This window comes from Aspergillus puulaauensis, chromosome 4 (genome assembly GCF_016861865.1).
Source record: "Aspergillus puulaauensis MK2 DNA, chromosome 4, nearly complete sequence".
Classification (NCBI taxonomy): domain Eukaryota; kingdom Fungi; phylum Ascomycota; class Eurotiomycetes; order Eurotiales; family Aspergillaceae; genus Aspergillus; species Aspergillus puulaauensis.
The window spans coordinates 4,111,378-4,129,895 of record NC_054860.1 but is presented as its reverse complement, the minus strand read 5'-3'; the positions used below and the strand labels follow the sequence as shown (position 1 = coordinate 4,129,895).

Genomic DNA, 18,518 nt, shown 5'->3' with positions numbered 1-18,518 from the left:
CCAGGCAGCTTTATTATACGCCCCACTAGGCTGTCGCATTCTGCTCCTCAAATGAGATCAACGCAGCGCCCAGACAAGCCCTGCTAAGCATGGACAAATACGACTGTAACTTGCGCGAAGATGAGCTAAGGGTCTCCTAGTCAGGCGTCCTAGTCAGCACGAGTGAGTCACAACGAGGTTTAAATATCACGTCTCTATTCTCGTAAATAGTCATTGTTCCGTCCCAGATAAACATTCATACCTGCCTACACCGATATATATCGGTTTCACGACGAAAATGGCCCCAGCCCTACCCCCAAACATCGAAATCCAACCCCTGCTCATCACAGACCTAAGGGAGGTCTACCATCTCGCCGATGTCGCCTTCCACGCAAACAACCGGCTGCTCTACACCGGAAAACTATCCCCATCCTCAATTTCAAATCTAGTGATCAGCAGGGAAAAGGCTTTTACGGAGAAACACATCACGGCCTTTAAAGTCGTCGACTTGTCTGGGTCTGCGTCTACTTCCGTCTCTTCCCCGTCGAATGGGGACGGAGAGGAGAAACTCGAGGACAAAGGCAGGATAATCGGGTGGGCACAGTGGGCAGTCTACGAAACGGATCAAGTCGCCGACAAGTCCGTCGACGAGATTGTCGGGGCGCGGCTCGGTCTCGATATCCCCGAGTTGAGGAAGGAGATCGCGGAGCCCTCTTGGAGGATGATCCAGGAAGGGAAGAGGGAAGTTCTAGGTATTTCGCCTACAGACAGGGGATATGGGAAGGGGGTGACACTGAGACGGAGGGTTGAGTTGGAGGGACTCTGTGTGCATCCCGAGTACCAGAGGAAGGGCATAGCCAGGGAGTTAGTGAAGTGGGGGATTGAGGAGGCGGACCGGCTGGGGTTGGATCTTTATCTTGAGGCGACAGAAGAGGGCAGGCCTGTTTATGAACGGGCTGGACTTGACCCTGTCAAGGAAGAGCGGTTCGAGTGCGAATTTGGGGCGGCATCGTTCACTGTGGGTCTCCCCTGCAGGTTCTGTATAGGGCTAACTTGCACAGTTTATGATACGCCCGGCGCGAACACAGTCTATTGAAGAGGTCCCCAATTAGACTATACGGTAGCAGAGGTTCTAATGACATTGAGCTAGCTTCTTTGAAGATACTGTCGGCGGATGACATCTACCTATAAGAATAATTCGTTTCAACCTACGCAGCCAAAGTATCTAGCATATTACAGAAGGTCATACAGAAGTGCATTGGGGGAGGCCAATGCATCTAGTTCTCCGCCCTCTCTGTGGTTCTTTTTTTTTTTCTTTTTTTTAGTAATGATTCTAGAATCTTAGTCGAATAATCTGGAGTCAGCAATTGCCACTGCTCACTAAAATTCGGCGCTGGCGCCACCCCATTGCCACAGGCATCTCTGGTACCTGTCTAGACAAAGCCACAGTCGGAGCCAGAATCCCCAAAAGAACGCCACTGCATGCGGAATGTGGAGCCTGACATCATCCAACACCACGTCACGAAAACGAGGTGCAACCTTAAAGGAAGGCGGAAAAATTCAACAGTGGCTCCGGCGGCAATACCATCCTAATCGAAGATACCTAATGACAGATCGGAATTCCTGCGACGTGCAATCCCCTGTGTTGTGCTGATCCGCGCTCGAGCTGGTTTCTCAATACGCAGTCAGTGCATTCCAATCGATCGACATGCCGAAGGGCGAACACCGCGGGAATCTCTGCGCCCAGCAGCTGGCAGACACACTGCCTGTCGGCGTGGCGGTTGTGAACCCGCGCGACGAAATTGTCTTCGTGAACCGGCGCTTCCACGACCTCACCGCGAGCCATCTGCCCAGGGGCTTGGATTGTCTATCGCAATCGATACACGGCGACGACTACGACCAGATCGCTGAAGCATACCATGTCGCTGTGCAGACGAATACGGGGATGCGCAGAGAATACCGGGCGATAGGAAAAACGGAGGAATGGCGGGGTCTGTCGCTGACACCGCTGGACGAGGACGACGTGGAGCAGTTTGGGTTGAGCGATCGCGGCGGGTTGATCTGTATGATTCGCGACATTACACCGGAGAAGACAGCGGAGCTATTGCAGAGGAAGATTGCGGATGACGCGAAGCAGCGCAAGCAGCAGCAGGAGCGGTTCATTGATATGATTAGCCACGAGGTGCGCAATCCACTGTCTGCGATCTTGCACTGCGCGGAGGATATCATGGATGTGGTGCAGGACGAGGCACCGGACGACGCGAAGGAGCAGATGGCCAGAATTGCAGAGGCCGCGGAGACGATCAACCTCTGCGTCGCGCATCAGAAGAAAATCATTGACGATGTGCTGATTTATTCAAAGTTGGATGCCTCGATGCTGACCCTGGCGCCGCAACAAGTCCAGCCGAGGACACATTTGGCTACGTTGCTTACCATGTTTCGGCCTGAGCTTCGCAAGCAGCAGATCGAGTTCCAGTACCAGCTTGACGAGTCCTATGCTGATTGTGACCTTGACTGGGTGGTCGCAGATCTCGACAAGATGGGTCAGGTTTTGATCAATCTTGTGTCCAATGCTATCAAGTTCACGGCCGAGTCGCAGAGCGAAAGAAAAATTCGAGTCTCCATGGGAGCTGCCAGGGTGCGACCACCGTCATACCCGCCGAATGTTGTATTCTTCGAGCCAAACGAAGCTGCTCTGAAGCTTGACTCTACTAGGGGACCTGATTGGGGTGGCGGCCAGACGGCTTATATCATGGTCGCTGTCAAGGATACCGGCATTGGAATAAGCGACCAGCACCAGAAACTGTTATTCGAGAGATTCAAACAGGCAACTCCTCGAACAGATCGAATCTATGGGGGATACGGGCTGGGCCTTAATATCAGTCGGAGATTGTGCCATATGCACGGCGGCGAGATTGGCGTCAGCTCCAAGGAAGGCGATGGAAGCACTTTCGGCTTCTTCTTCACTGTCCGTCGATGTGTTGACACGCCTGAGATCAGTGAAGAAGACAGGGAGTCTCCAGTTGATGAGCTGTGCCATCAGATTAAGGATCTGGACAGCAAAACTCCAGACGTCAAACGAGATACCTCCATGGCGGATTTCCCTCAGGACCCGCCAGTAACGCAGGTCAACGAGGTCGCAATGAGCACCAAAAGTGATGACCGAAAGGAACATTCAGCAGAATTGGCCGCCGCAGTCGCTCGAGGCGACGGCCCGTCAATGGCAACTCGGCGCGCCACCAACGTCGACGAATTCTCGCCCCCGCAAGAGCCCAAGGCAATAACTAACATGTCCAAGCTAGAGGACCCTCGCCATATCCTGTTTGTCGAAGACAACGTCATCAACCAACGGGTTCTCTCGCGCAAGCTGAAAATCGCGGGCTTTGAGGTCACCACAGCGAATAACGGACAAGAGGCGCTTGACGCGTGGAGGCGCGGTACGTTCGACTGTATCCTCATGGACCAGGAGATGCCTGTAATGGATGGAAACTCGGCGACGCGAGAGATACGAGCCCTCGAGAAGGACAAGGGGACGCGCATTCCTATCTTGGGGGTGACTGCAAACGTGCGACAAGACCAGCAGGCGGACATGTTGGATGCCGGTATGGATGGAATCGTGCATAAGCCGTACAAGATGCTGGAGCTGTGTGACAAGATCCGTGATTCGATCGGGGACACCGAGAAAGAATAGAGCTGCCGACATCGTATAGACTCCCGCCAGACCACGTGGCTGCCACCGAACTCAATACGAGTTCGCGGGGGAACATCTTGTTTTCTTCAACAACAATGGACGGCAACCTAGACCAGGAACGGGACGCGGTCGTGCGAGTTGCTGCATATCCCTGCCGTGACTGGGATATCGCTATTGCCAGAGTCAACCCCGCCCATCATGACGCCGTGCGCCATTCTCTGCTGCAACCCCTGCCGACCCTACAGCAACCCTCGGCAGACTTGATGTCTTCCCCACTGAAGTCCTGAACAAGGTCTGCCTTCACCTTGACATCGCATCGCTGTTCTCTTTTCGTCATGTGAATAAACGGGCGTCCCAGGCCGTGCACGGCCTTCCGTCATATCAACTGCTGGTGGAACATGCCTTTGACGCTTGGTGTGTGGTCCTAAGAACGGGCATAGCGCCGTATTACACTCTCCCAAACCTTACTGCCGCCCTTCACACGGAGAACTGTCGCCTCTGCGGCTCATTCGGTGGATATGTCTTTGTTCCAGCTCTGATCCGGTGCTGCCAGACCTGCATGACGTCCTCGCCTAAACTGCGCGTCATAACCCAGGCAAACCTGAAGAATTATTTTCCCAACAAGCCACTCTCCCAGGTCGCTCGACGAGTCCCAGTGCTCAAAACTCTATCGCCAAAATACACTCGACAGCTAGACGCTCAGAGGAAAACCACGTACGTCCTCTCGGAGCAGCAAGTCCTCCGCGAATGCCAAACCAAAGGGCCATACCACTCCAGAATGGTCCGCGAAGAAGCACCCTTGGCACGCGAAATGGCGACGACTGGAATGCCATATGTGGATATAGTGACCGGTAAGGTCGACGAGGGTGTATCTTGCTCGGGCTGCCACGTTGGGTACGAGGCAGCACTTGAAAAGGGCGATCATGAGCAAGTTGAGAAACACATGCCCATCCTCGGAAAGATTTACTCTCAGAGAGGTTTCCTCGATCATTTCAAAGTGTGCCCTGAGGCCCAAAGATTGTGGAAGTCGAGCGAAGGGGGCACCCGTTCAGTTCGTCTGCCGATGTACGTTCTATTGACGGAAAGGACCATGATACGTTATGACCTGCGATGAATGGACCGGCCATATCATCAACAGTCTTACTCGGTGCAGCCAGTTATGCCATTATGGCATTCGTAATTAGCCACCGAGCTGGTCTACCATCCTTTTTTGCCGTTGAGACATGCTTCTTTTCAACCCAAATATTAGTTTAACATTGCTGAAGATGGCCATATGGAGTCGGGAAAATACCTGCCCCCCTCACAACCGTTGTTGAGATGAGCTCCAAACGAGTCTGTCTATTCAGATTCCTCGCGAGCTCACACCAGTTGGCACCCGGTGTCTATCAAATACCTTGAAAAATGCCCAGTAATCGACACGGCATCTCATTTTAGATGCACGATACCGAATTATCGAAGGACGTGCGCGGTACGGGCTTCATTTGGGAAAGGCTCCTTGGGTGTCCGGCGGTATCATGTCCAGTCTAGAGAGTGACGATATCTAGAACAGTAGCAGATAGAGTCAGTATAGACCAAATGTGAATTTAGACGAATTTTGTACAAATTTTCCTTTCTCGACAAACTCATCTCTCACTCCACTCGCTCATTCAGCTTCCTCCACTTGGATGTCCTGGTCTCACTTTCTTTCTACTGCAATCAGTTGAAATGCACCGCGGCCATCAAATGGAGAGCAGCCTGAGAAATTGAATTCAATGAGAATCAACAATGGAAGAGAGTTGACTGACAATTGACTCACCATCACGTGTGATGCAGTAACACAACGGCTTCTCTCCCTTACTCTCTTTCTCTCTATCTTCATCATCACTACCCACTTCTTCCTCTCTTCCACGCTCATTGTTCACCCCAATTGCTGTCTCTGTCTATCGTGCCAATACGCTCTTATGTCTTTCATTACTCTACTCCTGTTGACCTGAGTTGATACTTCGCCATTAGCTTCCTATCGGTAGTTTAGTCCAAGTCCAAGCCCCTCACATTCAAGCCAAACATATTGCCTTGGCTGGTGTTTATTTTGTTCCAACTGAGAGATATTCCGGGGCCCATCTATCAAGACAAAATGACTCGCCAAACCATCACCATCTGCCCCAATTGGGACACGCAGGTCACCGTACACGAATACGAATCCTCGCGCGACCAAAGTAACAAACCAGTTCGGACGGTCTCAGAGACAGCAGTCTTTCAAGTCGAACGAGAAAGGTTGTCAACCACTGAGTATTTCGCCACAATGTTCCGAGGGCCATGGAGAGAATCGGATGGTCAAGGTATCACACTAGACGACGATAACATCAAGGCCATGGAAATACTGTTTCGCGGCGTACACCACACACTCAACACGACGACTTCTGATGTGGTCCCAGTTGCAGCAATATGGCATTTGATCGGTGCCTCTGACAAGTATCAGGTCGAGTTTCAAAATGGGCCGTTGAAGGATTGGCTGGTCTCATTTTACAAGGCCAAACTCCTGTCTACCAAATACACTGCCGACTACATGCTTGAGCGAACTCTGCTTTATCCCTTCTACGCATTCGACTACGCGGAAGGTTTCCAGAAAATTACTCAGACCTTGGCATATGGCAATAGAGGCCATATTTCTGAATCCAATCCCACTGATCGTTTCGTCTTACATTTGCCTCCCAGGGTGATGCGTAAGTTTCTCCCAACACCCCTCGTACTGTGTCCAGCTAGCTAATTTCAGCTTGGTCGATTGTAGAACAGTTGAACGCAGCCCGAGGCCGCCTTCGCAATGTTCTTCACAACGGCCTGTTCGAACACGCTGCTAACATGCTCCGTCGCGCCTCATGCCATTGTAAGGAAAAGACTTTTTTCGAATATTTCAAAGAGTTGGAATCCATCAAAGTCTGGCCCCTTGAGAACACTATGAAGCATCGCAGTATCGACGATATCATCGGCAATCTTCGAAGATTCAATGCCGCGAAAGTCACCGCTCACCTGAACAAAGAGGAATCAAAAGTTGCCGATAACGGGGATAGCCTAGATACGTGCGTCAGTATGTGCATGTGCAGGGCGGTAGACTGGAAGACCATAGTCTCGTCCACGGCAGACACCGTGGATGGATACTTTCACGGCTTATGCCTAGATTGCATGAGCGTGACAAAGGCCCTGCAGGAGGGTCGTGACCCCGGCCACGAGTATTGGCTGAGTGGTAGCCGCATGAAATGGGACTGCAACTGTCGGATCAGGCATGGTGAGCCGACTTGGTACTTCAGCTTTATGGGTCGTCGGGACAAACGAGGGACCATTGCCTAATGAGTACTTAACGTTGTGCCACCCGCTCGGACTCTAGCAAATGCTTGTTTGTAACACAACCGAATTAGGATCAATATGCTTGGATAAGTCCGACATCATTACCGATAGGTCGTTTCTGTGTGGCTCATATGCCTGGGCTCATGAAGGATTTCCTGGGGTCGAGACTTGTCTCTTTAATCCGGTTTGTATCTAGTTGAGCCACCAGAACGTTTAACAATGGCAGATGTTCCTTTCCTCGCCTCCCCGCGCTCAAGCTATCTAATGTGAGCTTCGCTACAGGTCATCAAAATATGTGGTTCATGTAGAGGCCTCCAGCCCCTTGCGCACATGTACAGTTGTTATCTATCCTCCAGGGGATTCAAGTGAAGCGACCTCATGGGCATCGGTTCACAGTCCATCGACCGATACCCAACAGCCACCATTGACGCACTGGTTTCTATGTGTATGTATCGAGCTACACCATTATTTAGGAAACTTGATGGGCTAAATATAAGCACTGACTTGGCTTCTTTAAAAGCATAGCTATTTCGAGCTCTAGTACAACGATTGACTAACTCAATACAGTATCAAGGATACGGTGAACCCTCCAACGCATCCCCAGCGAGCGCCAGATTCTGAATCGCCGCGAGCCCATACTGGGCAACCGCATTCGTACTGATAAACGTCGCCTCCTGAACTGGAATAAGGACCGCACTCCCATTAACCTCCTCGCTAGTCCAAGTCTCATCCGCCGTGAAGCCATCATTGTTAACATAAAACTCCTTCCACGCGCGCTCACCAACAGTGGAATTATCCTGGTCGTGCGCCCAATACGCAGTCAGCCGGGAGTGGCCCTGAATCAGGTTCAAGCTGCCAAAGTCCTCCCCGTACCGGGCTTTCTGCTCCGCCTTGGACGCCGAATAGTAGTAGCAGTACTCGAGCCAGACGTCCTTGAGCCGGTCTGGGGCAGCGTCACCCCAGTGGTCCAGGAGCTCGGAGATGACCTCCGGCAGGCCGAAAACGGCGTTGAGATGGGATACTTCGACAAGGCCGGTGTTGTTGAGGTCTGCAGGGGGTGGTGTGAGTGTTCCATTCGTTGACGAGTATAGACCGGAGCCGGTGACGAAGCCGTTGGTCAGGTTTGTGATGCCCCGGGCCGTCTGGGTCAGCTTCTGTCGTGCTTCCTGCCAGCGAGGGCCACGGCGTTCCCATTCAATCAGCCAGCCGCCTGCTAATCCGGCCCAGTCGGTTCCTAGGGAGATGGTGGCCGGTTGACCTGGTGTCGGTGTCCAGCCGTCTGTGCGCACTTTTCGGTTCGGGTCGAGAACTTCATATGTCTTGTCTGTGTCGAGTGCTTCCTGGAGTAACTCGCCAACACGCTCGTCCCCGCCAGACAAGTAGTAGAAGTACTTCCGATACTGCGGCTGGGTGATGCGGACTTGCTTTGCACTGTCGGCCCAGTGCTGAACGCCATGTCGAGTCCCAAGACCCTTCCAGTCGCCGATATGGTACACGTCGACCTCGCCGGTGTGTCTGGTCAGGGCCTCGGCGAGACGGAATACATCTTCCCGTCCCGTACGCAGGAAGTACTGCCACAGGAACAAGTCGGGGGACAGCTCGGAGTTGTCCCATGCGTACCCGCCGACATCATACCGCCAAATATGCCTGTCCTCGTCGTAGGTGTGCATGTAGTCGCCGTAGTCGAGGAAGCCGTACCACCTGCGCGACTCAACCTGGCCTTCATAATACTCGACCAGGAAATCGAGGTGCTCCTCAATAGTCGCCGCTTTATCGTTTGAGGTGTCCGGCAAAGCCCAATACGTTCCTAGGGCTTTCGTCTCACGGATATACGACGGGTCGGCAACGAGAACCGGGGGCTCATTCGTATGCTGGCTCAGCGTCGCCAGCTGGTCACTGTCAGGCGTCTGGTCAAACGCGTACAGGTATACCTCGCTGGTCCTCGCAATTCCATACGGCGTGTTGAACTCTTCTTCGTAGTCTTCGTACGTGATCTCCAACGCATCCAGCTGCTTCTCATACGTGTCTAGGCCCAGCCCATCATGGAAAGGTCGTAGATCCAGCGGCGCGGCTTCAGGGCTATACAACCAAATTGTAAGATGCCCTTCATCACCCGCCGCATTTCCAATCTCAACTCCAGCCGGGAACCTCTGCCAGAAATCACGCAATCCAACCGCAATGCCTCCTTTCGTTGCGCCTCCCAGATACGTCAATCCATTTGATCTGGTCCCCCCAGGAACATGCACCCAGCCCTGTCCGGCCTTCGTACGCTTGGCAATGGTGAATCCATCCGGCGAGAGCTGCGAAAGTTTATAGTCATTCCAGGCTGGAATCCACTGCAGGCGGCTGGTCACCCGCGTGTCCCACGTACTTTCATCAGGCAATTCCTCACCCGCAACCTGTGCAGTGCGCACTTCCTCTCCTGGATCTCGGCGCAGTCCTGTAATCCCTCGAACGGCCTCGTGGAGGAAGCCCCCGCCTTCACCAGGAATACGCACATGCCTGTTATAGAGTTCCTCCCCAGCCAACGGGACAGAGAACCGGATCCCCAGCGCGGAGACGAAATCACTCTCAGCATCCCCATCGAACACAATACTATGCACGATGCGAATGGCATCGGAGTTCGCATAGAGATAAAACCGAACAACGAATGGGAGCCACCCGTCGCCGTCGCCGGTAATCGGTGCATGCTGGCCACGCACAGTAACAAGCGCACGAGAGCTCCCATTCCCTGCACTAACAGAAACACCGGAAATGCTACTCTCGAAATTGCTGTATGTAATAGAGGTATTCGCGCGCGCGGCAACATCCTCAGCAACACCGGACTGCGTATGCAGAACCAATTTCCCATTCCGCCCAACCGTTTTGCCCGATGAAGTTGTTATGGAGTCGACAATGTTAGACCCCTTCTTCGGGAATTCCACGCTGATTTTGCCAGTGTTGACGGTGACTGCATCGGCGGAATTCTGGATCTTGACACCACCAGGACTCGACGAGTGAGGCTTTCCAGTTTTCACGCTCACCGTATACTCATCGGCCAGAGTACCATTGCCAGTATCAACAGCAGGAAGCGCGTGTCCGGTCCATTTGATCGACCCATCGGCCCAGTATCCGTTGACCCAGGAGTGCAGAGGCGCATCTCCACCCTGCAACCCCGAGATGCTGAACGCAGTGCTGTTGAAGTGGTATTTCCCCTGCGGCCAGGGGAGTCCGAATGTCGTTCCGGCAACGTAGGATGGTGTATCGCCGAGCCAATGCACGGGAATAGACTCCGCGTTGGAATTTCCGTTCGTGCTGGCGGTGCCTGGGAGGGCGACAATACCCGGGACGAAAGCCGCGATTAGGGAGAGAAGAGAGCCTGGTATAGAGGGCCGCATCTTGGACGCGATGCTGGATGGATATCAGCCTCACTTCTCAAAACAGTTCAACCCAGCGCAACTCAGTTCAGTGCAAGCAGCTCAATTGTACCTCCCTGGCAGGGAAAGAGACTCCTTTTAACCCTCAGTCCAATCGCGTCAAATACGCCGTCGCTCCGTCATAAACCGGCCGGTCGCCGTGCGAGCACATCATCCTGCATTGGGAGAAAATAGATTAAATCGCTGCATGTCTCCAATTATGCCATTCCGGGTATTTCTCGGTATAAAGCATAGCGAGCGAGCGCTGCAGAAAAGCCGAGGATAGAGCAAGATGCGCGCTGGATGGCACCATTATTGGTGGGCTGCCATGGGGGAAATCTCCGGCGGGGATGCCAGTTTAATGTGGACGCCGAAAATTGCTTGGAAGGCTATATTCCCTGCTAAATTTGGGTTTAAAGTGACAAAGAATAAACTCTATTAATATTAAACCAGAACTCTGGGGATGCTGGCTTTTATTGTTTTCCTTGTTCCCCACGATCCGATACTGTGCCCTATATATATATACCAATCCCCGTCCTTTCTTGTCCCCCGATGCTTGGGTCCTATTTAGATTGTTAATGACAGGTTCATGCCTTTTTCAACAAGTTTGAGTATAGATCTATGCAGTAACTTTGTGTTACCCTGATAACTTGATAGGCTGAATCTATTGTACAACCTGGTAATTCTAGCACAAGGTCTCCCTTCTACCGTTATGATCAGGTGGAATATATAAAACCGTCATTTCTATCGGTTTATCTGAATACAAACGAATGAAAGATTGATCAATAAAATAAAATACAGCCTGTTTATCTAACCCGTACATAATCCAACCGTTCCGAGCGCCATGCTAAGATCTAAAATCTAGAGAGCAACCGCAAGGGCAGCGACAAGGACAGCCGCGCCGAAGATGGAGCCGGAGAGACGAGTACCAGCGCCAGTGAACTCAGATGGGCTGGGGCTGGTGCTGCTGGTGGACTCATCGGAGGTGCCAGTGCCAGAGCCAGAGCCGGAACCAGAGCCGGAGCCAGAAGCGCCATTGCCAGAGCCGGAGCCAGCGCCAGCACCAGTGGAACCGGAAGAGCCGGCACCGGCGCTAGAGGAAGGAGTGGCAGTAGCAGAGCCGGAGGGGGAGATGACGATGCTGCTGGAGGAGCTGCCGACGCCGTTACCACCGAAGGAGCCTGAGGAGCCGAGAGAACCGCCGTTGCCGAGGCCAGAGCCAGAGCTGGAGGAGGAAGGAGAGGCGGAAGCAGTCGAGGAGCCCTGAGCAACGGAGGAGAAGCCAGAGCCAGAGGGAGAAGCAGAGACGGTGGAAGCGCCGGCACCAGAGGAGCTGGCACCAGAAGAGCTGGCACCAAAAGAGCCGGCACCAGAAGAGCCGGAACCGGAAGAGCTGGCGCCAGAGCCCGCGCCAGAGCCAGAGCTGGTCTGACGACCGGTGGTGGCACCACCGCCGGTAGAGGACTTGGATCCGCAGCCCAGGTCGTAGAGAGGCTTGGTGGTAAGGCTGTTGCCAACAATGCCGAAGCTGGGGTTGGGGGTTGAGGAACCAGCGGCGTCCTGCAGGATGTACCACCAGGTGTTGACCTCATCAAACAGAGGGCAGCCAACTTCGTCCCAGAACCTCTTAGCGTTTTCGATGGAAGCGACAGCGAGGTTCTGCTTATCGCCGCTGACGGGCCAGCCTCCCTCGGTGATCCAGACAGGCTTGCCGTTGGCAACGCCCTTGGTCTTGCCGACGGCCTCGTTCCAGAGGTTCTTGGCGTTGTCGATGGAGTTGTCCATCTCGCTCTGGAAGTAAGGGTAGCCGTCGAAGCCGAGCCAGTCGACGGCCTCGATGACGGCGCTGTTGGAGCCGTTGGTCCACGAGTTCCAGGTGTCGACGTGGCCGATGGGAGCGTCGCTGAGGCTGGTGCCGGAGACGGCCTCACGGACGCGCTGGACGTATCCAACGAGCTCCTCGGGCTCGACACCGATGCCGGCATTGGCCTGCACGCCGATCTCTGAGTTGCGGTAGAGATCCTCGCTGCCGACGGAGATACCGACGACGAGCTTGGAGAAGGAGTCACCGTACTGGTCGATGGCAGCCTTCAGGGCCGTGATCTCATTGTCGATGTTTCCACCAGATGCCCAGAGACCGAGCAGTAAGGTTGTCTCCTCGGCGATGGCGGCGGGGATGGCCTCGATGGGGGAGCTGCCTTCACCTTGCTAGATGGTGTCAGATATTGCCCTTTGTGCACAACAGAAGGGCAAAGAGATACTCACGATCATGGTGTAGAGGCGGGCACTGTTGAATCCCGAGGTACCCTCGAGGTTCTTTGCTGTGTGGAACTCGGACTGGAAATCAGCCTGGGCCTTGAGGCTGCCATCAGGCTTGTTGTTGCCATAGTTGAAGCCCTTGGAGGCGGCCTCGGCGGAGGCAAGGGAGAGAGCGAAAGCGAGAATCTGAGTTTTGGAGAACATTATGATAGCGAGTGTATTAGAAGAAGAGTATAGGAAAAGGGAATTCAACGAAGGAGTGGATGGGTTGCGGAGGACGACGGAGCAGCGAGTGCTTTTGAAGGCCGCAGACTCAGAGCCGACGCCGAAAGCGAGGGACAGCCAGCGAATCGTCTAGACTCGCAGAGGTGGAGTCGGCCGCGTTGTCGACAAGCTAAAGATAGGTCAATAATAATTCACAAAGGGCTCCATCCTGGGTCCAGTCAGGTCCATTTCAGGGCCCGTTCCAAGGATGGCCGGCAGTCTTTTCCTAGTGCGTGCTTAACCAGATCTGCCGAACTGTGGTCCAGAGCCAGCATCTCATTGAAGATTGAAGACTCTCAAAGTCAAACTCTCAGTGGCAAGTAAAACTTCACTTTTCGTCCAGTCTTATGGGTTCGCCGACCGGCTGCAGGAACACTGTATTAACCTGCAGGTACTTCACAGTCGCTACCTTACAGCAGTGAGCTGACACGCCAGCTGCCAGCTCACCTCCTGAACTCACATCTGCATATTACTTTTGATTGCCGTCTGACATGCTTCTAAATCCGGCGACAGCACTAGCAGCCTAGCAGCCACTGTGGATTCGCCACCTCCCTTTTTCTTGTCGTGGACCTCTCTTAGGGCTCACAATGCTCAACTTGGCACACGTCATGCCACTTTATGCATCACATGACTCCCCTATCAGGCTGATGCTTGCAGTCAATGAACTCTTTGTTAATGTCACTGTCGTGACACAATCGTATAGTGTGGTGACAGCAATGAAGAATGGCAGTCCATGTTGCAACCTGGGACACATCCGGGGACTCCGATGCCCAGCGTTCTCGCCTCCAAGCTGTTCCAGTTCCAACTTTTCCGACTGTGCCAACTTTTGAGTAATGCCGGAAGGGGATACGCATTACTCAGCAGATGCAGAGATAAATCCTCGCCAAGACGCCACGTTCTGCCTGATATTTCAGGTTCCAATACAACTTGGGAGTATCCTTCGTGAAGGGACAATAAGCGTAATAACTACAATTAGACAAAATCTATTCATGTCTAGACCGATCACCGAAGATCCATCAGGCTGGCAATGATATACCGATCGGCAATTCCAGTGAGTCCAAGACTCGTCGACCATCTGATCGGCAGGTTCCCGCCATATCCCGCCCTGTCCCGCTGCAGCTGGAGCCTCAATTAATAGAGTACTATTAATATAGTAGGACCACCATCTCGGCGAGAAACGGTGTACATTAATAGAACACGTCCAGTCAAATCAAAGAACTTAATAGGGGTCATTGACAACTCCAACGGCCATTTGACCTTCTCTGGAGGGGATGGTAGACCCTCTTAAGGAGATAGTTGATAAAAAGTGACTAAAGACCGTTGGAGTGGAGATATTTCAGGCAGTAAAAAAGGGTGGCATATAAGAACGATCATATTTTCCTATGCTTCCTGGTATTAATGTTGATAAAATCGACCAAATCATGGCACTACACCATACTAAACTACAAATCCGCCTAAATAGACAGGTGCAGCTATCATCAAGACCAAAGTACTGACAACATTAGGCCCTCCTCGCTCCCACATAAACGAAACCCAACCACTCTGCCTATCGCAAAAGCCACCTCCATCATCCAAAGGGAAACAAAGAACCATCCTACCCAAAGAGTTGATGGCTCAACCAATGATCAAACCCCGGAGGCAGAGGAGCAACCTCAACAGCCCAATTATCAACAAAAACCTTATACACATCAAAATCACAACAGTGACATCCCAGCGGCCGCTGCTGAATAGCCCAGAACGACCCCCTCTTGACGCATACCCGTCCCCGGAAATACAGATCCCAATCCCGCGGTAGGTCAGGAAGACGCTTCGGAATTACAGGCTGCAGCGAGACGCAGAGCTCCACCAGCCGCAGGTTCGGGAGCGCGCCGGCGTGGAATGCCCTGGCGAGTCGATCCATCATGCCGTTCTCCACGGGCGATATAACCCTGTGGTCTCGTTGTAGGATTTTCAGGCTGGTCAGGCTGGCGGGGAAGCTGCTATCGACCAGAGGGGTGAGGCTGAGGCATCGCGGCGGGTTCTCCCGGGTCAGAAAGTAGAACGGCATGAATGTGAGTGACTGCAGTGCAGTGAAGCGGTAGAATGTGATAGCATGTGGCTGGCGGAGTGTGAAGTTCCAGGGGTGGAAGGCGATGGTCTTGAGAGAGGCGGCTTGGGCTTGCATGGCTGCGATGTACTCGTCGGGACGGGGTGATGTGTACAGGGGTGCGCCGACCTGGCGGGCGCCTACATATGTGAAGGATTGGAGGTTGCGAGGGACGGAGAGGATCTTGTGCAGAGTCACCGGGCTGAGGTCGCAGCAGTACAGAAAGAGTCCTTCCAGGGGGGAGGTGCGTTTGATGTGCTCTGTGAAGGAGTGGAAGTTGTCCATTTGGGCGCCGATGATCGTCAGATTGCGGAGGTTGGGATGGGTGAAGATGCATTCGCGGTCTGCCATGTCCCAGGGGTCTCCCTGGCCGAGACTCAGAGTGCCTACATGGATTCTCTTAGCCTAATATTCGATATCATTAAAGGGGAAAACGTACAATTCCGGAGTTTTCCCAGCAAAGGCGATTGAAGCGCGTTGACATATAGCTTGCTGTGACGGAGCACCAAGTCCCCTGGCACCATGGAGAACTGAGTATATCCTCCCTTGATAATCAGCTCGCTCAGGTTCTCCAACAGAGTAATTACCCATGACAGGTGTTCAGCCTCTGTCGAATCAATCGTGTTATGGTCGTGGACTGTTAGGCTCTGGATGCGCCGGAGGAGGTGTGGGTACTTATACACAGTGCATGCAAAGGATAGGAGCATGCCCGGTTTAACAGCAACCTTCGTGTATAAAATTGGCATTGCAAGTTTCCATAGCAGTTTGCAGACGCGGACAAGGCGGGAGACTGTGGCCCGGTCAAGGCACCAAATGATCTGCAATATCAATTCATTAGGGAGGTTAAGAAGTGTAACTCGTGGGTGCAGCCTCTGTTGGTCTATACTGGTAGCCCTTCTTCCAAGGAGTTCTTGTACTGGTATAGGCACGGACCACATTGTAAGTGTTAAATTTAAAGGAATGCGGTAGAAGGGTGCAGGTGGGAAAGAAGAATATAACAGCCGTATAATAAATAGTCGCCATATATAAATAACACAGAGACATTACAGTGAAGATTAGCTGAGCTGGTGAAGTAACAAATTCACTACAGTCTGTCCTAACCGCATTCTACTGACAGTAACTCTTTATATTGAGATCATTAAAATATACTGCCAGGGCAAAGCCATCTTATACATCAGCAAGAACAGACATTCAGGATGCTAGGCCGATACACCAAAAGCCCTGCAAAGCTGGTGGCTACCCATCCATCTCCAATGGGCCTGACGCTGAAATATGAAGTCAAAACAGAGTATTCGCAGTCTAACAATAATTGCAAGACCGTACTTACATGTACTGAGATACATTTACTAAATTCAATTTACAGGTATAAGTCTAATTCTTTATAAATATTCAATTCGGGGTCTCCTATCTATCAGAACATAAAATATACCATACTACCACAACAATTAATGGCAACCATGAATGAATACAGCTGCCGCAATAAACTCCCAACCTCTACGCTCACCGACTGAATATAAGAGTGGAATAGGGTTATAATCCGTCAGCACAGCACCAGCAATCGACCGGAAACCGCCACTGGCGCTGCGGCTCATCCCATATAAATGTAATGGGATTATCCGAATCCACAGCCGGGCCGCCGAAAACAAACTTGTCATCCTCAATTGCGACGTAGCGAAGGCTAGGCAGGGGCACACTCATAGCCGACCACTCCAGGTTGTTTAGAATCGTTATATGCACCGTGAATTCATAGGGCATGTCCCAGCCCCAGAGTCTGAGGCACCACAGGCTAGCTGGAAGTGCAGGCCGTGGACGTTCCGTCCCTGGGAGTGGAGGCCCTAGAAGTCCGATCCCTGGACTCATATCGACGTCTCCGTAAAGAGTTCTAGGTCGGATTCGGAGATCTCGCAGTGCGGTTAGCGAGCGTAGGTCTATAGGCGCGCGTGTCTCGACTGGGAATGCCGGGCTTATATCGAGATATTCCAGCGATTTTGCCTGCTGCTTTATTGCGTTGACATAAAGCTGGGTGTCAGCCTCTAGATGTTCTGGCATTTCTGACCGAGGCGAGCCCCTGAACCTGAGGCGGCGAAGGGCTTTAGGGACAGCGAGGAGGCTTTCCAGTGTGCCCGGGCTAAGATCGCAGCAAAGAAAGCTCAACTCTTCCAGGGGCAAACTACGCAAGCGCTGATGCATGGGTTTGAAAGCGGGAATGCTGGCGCCCACGATAGACAACTCCTTCAGCCGTGGATGATATAGGAAGCCTTCCATTTCGCAGTGCCAGCTTCCCTGATTGGAGAGATTAAGCTCCACTAGAAGGCGAGTCAGTCTCATTTGGCACAATACATATTGTTATACTTACACGTGCGCAGGCGGGGAAGAGCGTCTCCTTGGACTGCTCGCAGGAAGAGATTGTTGAACGCCTGAAAGTTGCGCTGCAGATGCTGGAAATATGAGGCCGGAGTAGGGCTGACCCGACAAGGACCTATATATCCGCATCCCTTGATCGTGAGCTTCTGCAACTGATCCATGGTGTCGATTGCGGAAACAAAGTCTGTAAATAGTGGGTAGTAGCCTTGGGCTGCGAGTATGTCGATTGGGCGGTATGCGTCAAAGGTTCCGGCAGGACCAAACAGCGAAGGTTTCCCTTTAATGTGCAAGTGGATGGTCATCTCCCTGACATACTGTACTACTCGAGGAAGTTGACACACCGCGGCTTCGTAGGACTCTCTGTTGTGGTTGTGGACCACTATTCTGCGATTCAGGAGGGGAAGTGCCATGGCATAAATGCTTTGGCAGGTCAGAGAAATAGAAAGTAGGGCACGGCGGTCATGCTGCAAACCCTCTAGTATCATAGTAATCAACTCCCTGGGGAGGAGTAGCACCCTTGAGGGCTTCGTAGGATCCATGCTGGGCGCAATGGACTGCAGGTAGAAAGGAAAGTGATGGTAGCAGATATAGGAAGGGCAAAACATCACCTGCCAGTGCTAATGCAATAACTTCATATACTGATGTCAGGCTTTCATTCACAAACCATTTGGGCTCCCAGTTATTGGTGGTACATGGCGTGGGCTTATTGGAGGCGTTCATGTTCACACACTGATAGAGGCACACTTCCGGTACCATAGCATGCTTTACACTCATACTCTCTAACTTTCCGCGAATACCTATCCACTTATTTGACAACACAACGCGCTTAGAGGTAAAGACCTAGCGTACTACTCGGCGATTTTATCTTGGTCTTCGAGCTACAGTATGCTAGTCTGCTCAAGGTTGCTGGGAGATCAAGAGACGGTTTGCAATTTGATCGTAATTAGTCAATGAGATCTAGTCCGTTCAATACCCAAAAGGCTAATTGACTACTGGATGCTACAGAGACAGTCAGCGAGGGTGGGAGATGACGGGGTTGCCCTTTCCCTGGGGCTGCCAACTGCACCGGAATGAGAAGGCACGACATAAGATTGAGGTGGATTTAGCAGTGAGGAAGTGCAATAATTAATAACAAACCCTTTCAGTGGTTGCTGACCGA

The 18,518-nt window shown here is 52.4% G+C and overlaps 8 protein-coding genes across 8 annotated transcripts; 4 read left to right on the top strand and 4 right to left on the bottom strand.

Moving 5' to 3' along the window:
- Positions 1-277: 277 nt before the first annotated feature.
- On the top strand, positions 278-1,091 carry APUU_41610A (GNAT family N-acetyltransferase; the record flags this gene model as incomplete). Its single annotated transcript, XM_041704811.1, has 2 exons — positions 278-997; positions 1,041-1,091. The coding sequence occupies 2 exons, from the start codon at positions 278-280 to the stop codon at positions 1,089-1,091; spliced, it is 771 nt and encodes a 256-aa protein (XP_041557360.1).
- A 596-nt stretch (positions 1,092-1,687) lies between these two features.
- APUU_41609A (uncharacterized protein) lies at positions 1,688-3,670 on the top strand (the record flags this gene model as incomplete). The annotated part of the gene is made up of 1 exon (XM_041704810.1): positions 1,688-3,670. One exon carries the CDS (start codon positions 1,688-1,690, stop codon positions 3,668-3,670), a length of 1,983 nt encoding a protein of 660 aa, XP_041557359.1.
- Positions 3,671-4,229: 559 nt separating this feature from the next.
- APUU_41608A (uncharacterized protein) lies at positions 4,230-4,784 on the top strand (the record flags this gene model as incomplete). Its single annotated transcript, XM_041704809.1, has 1 exon — positions 4,230-4,784. One exon carries the CDS (start codon positions 4,230-4,232, stop codon positions 4,782-4,784), a length of 555 nt encoding a protein of 184 aa, XP_041557358.1.
- Positions 4,785-5,783: 999 nt separating this feature from the next.
- APUU_41607A (uncharacterized protein) lies at positions 5,784-6,994 on the top strand (the record flags this gene model as incomplete). Its single annotated transcript, XM_041704808.1, has 2 exons — positions 5,784-6,372; positions 6,438-6,994. The coding sequence occupies 2 exons, from the start codon at positions 5,784-5,786 to the stop codon at positions 6,992-6,994; spliced, it is 1,146 nt and encodes a 381-aa protein (XP_041557357.1).
- A 566-nt stretch (positions 6,995-7,560) lies between these two features.
- APUU_41606S (polysaccharide lyase family 26 protein) lies at positions 7,561-10,368 on the bottom strand (the record flags this gene model as incomplete). Its single annotated transcript, XM_041704807.1, has 1 exon — positions 7,561-10,368. One exon carries the CDS (start codon positions 10,366-10,368, stop codon positions 7,561-7,563), a length of 2,808 nt encoding a protein of 935 aa, XP_041557356.1.
- Positions 10,369-11,247: 879 nt separating this feature from the next.
- bgt2 (GPI-anchored beta-1,3-endoglucanase EglC) lies at positions 11,248-12,849 on the bottom strand (the record flags this gene model as incomplete). The annotated part of the gene is made up of 2 exons (XM_041704805.1): positions 11,248-12,594; positions 12,652-12,849. The coding sequence occupies 2 exons, from the start codon at positions 12,847-12,849 to the stop codon at positions 11,248-11,250; spliced, it is 1,545 nt and encodes a 514-aa protein (XP_041557355.1).
- Positions 12,850-14,503: 1,654 nt separating this feature from the next.
- Positions 14,504-15,741, bottom strand: APUU_41604S (uncharacterized protein; the record flags this gene model as incomplete). The annotated part of the gene is made up of 2 exons (XM_041704804.1): positions 14,504-15,381; positions 15,435-15,741. The coding sequence occupies 2 exons, from the start codon at positions 15,739-15,741 to the stop codon at positions 14,504-14,506; spliced, it is 1,185 nt and encodes a 394-aa protein (XP_041557354.1).
- A 784-nt stretch (positions 15,742-16,525) lies between these two features.
- Positions 16,526-17,898, bottom strand: APUU_41603S (uncharacterized protein; the record flags this gene model as incomplete). The annotated part of the gene is made up of 2 exons (XM_041704803.1): positions 16,526-17,301; positions 17,352-17,898. The coding sequence occupies 2 exons, from the start codon at positions 17,896-17,898 to the stop codon at positions 16,526-16,528; spliced, it is 1,323 nt and encodes a 440-aa protein (XP_041557353.1).
- Positions 17,899-18,518: the final 620 nt, after the last annotated feature.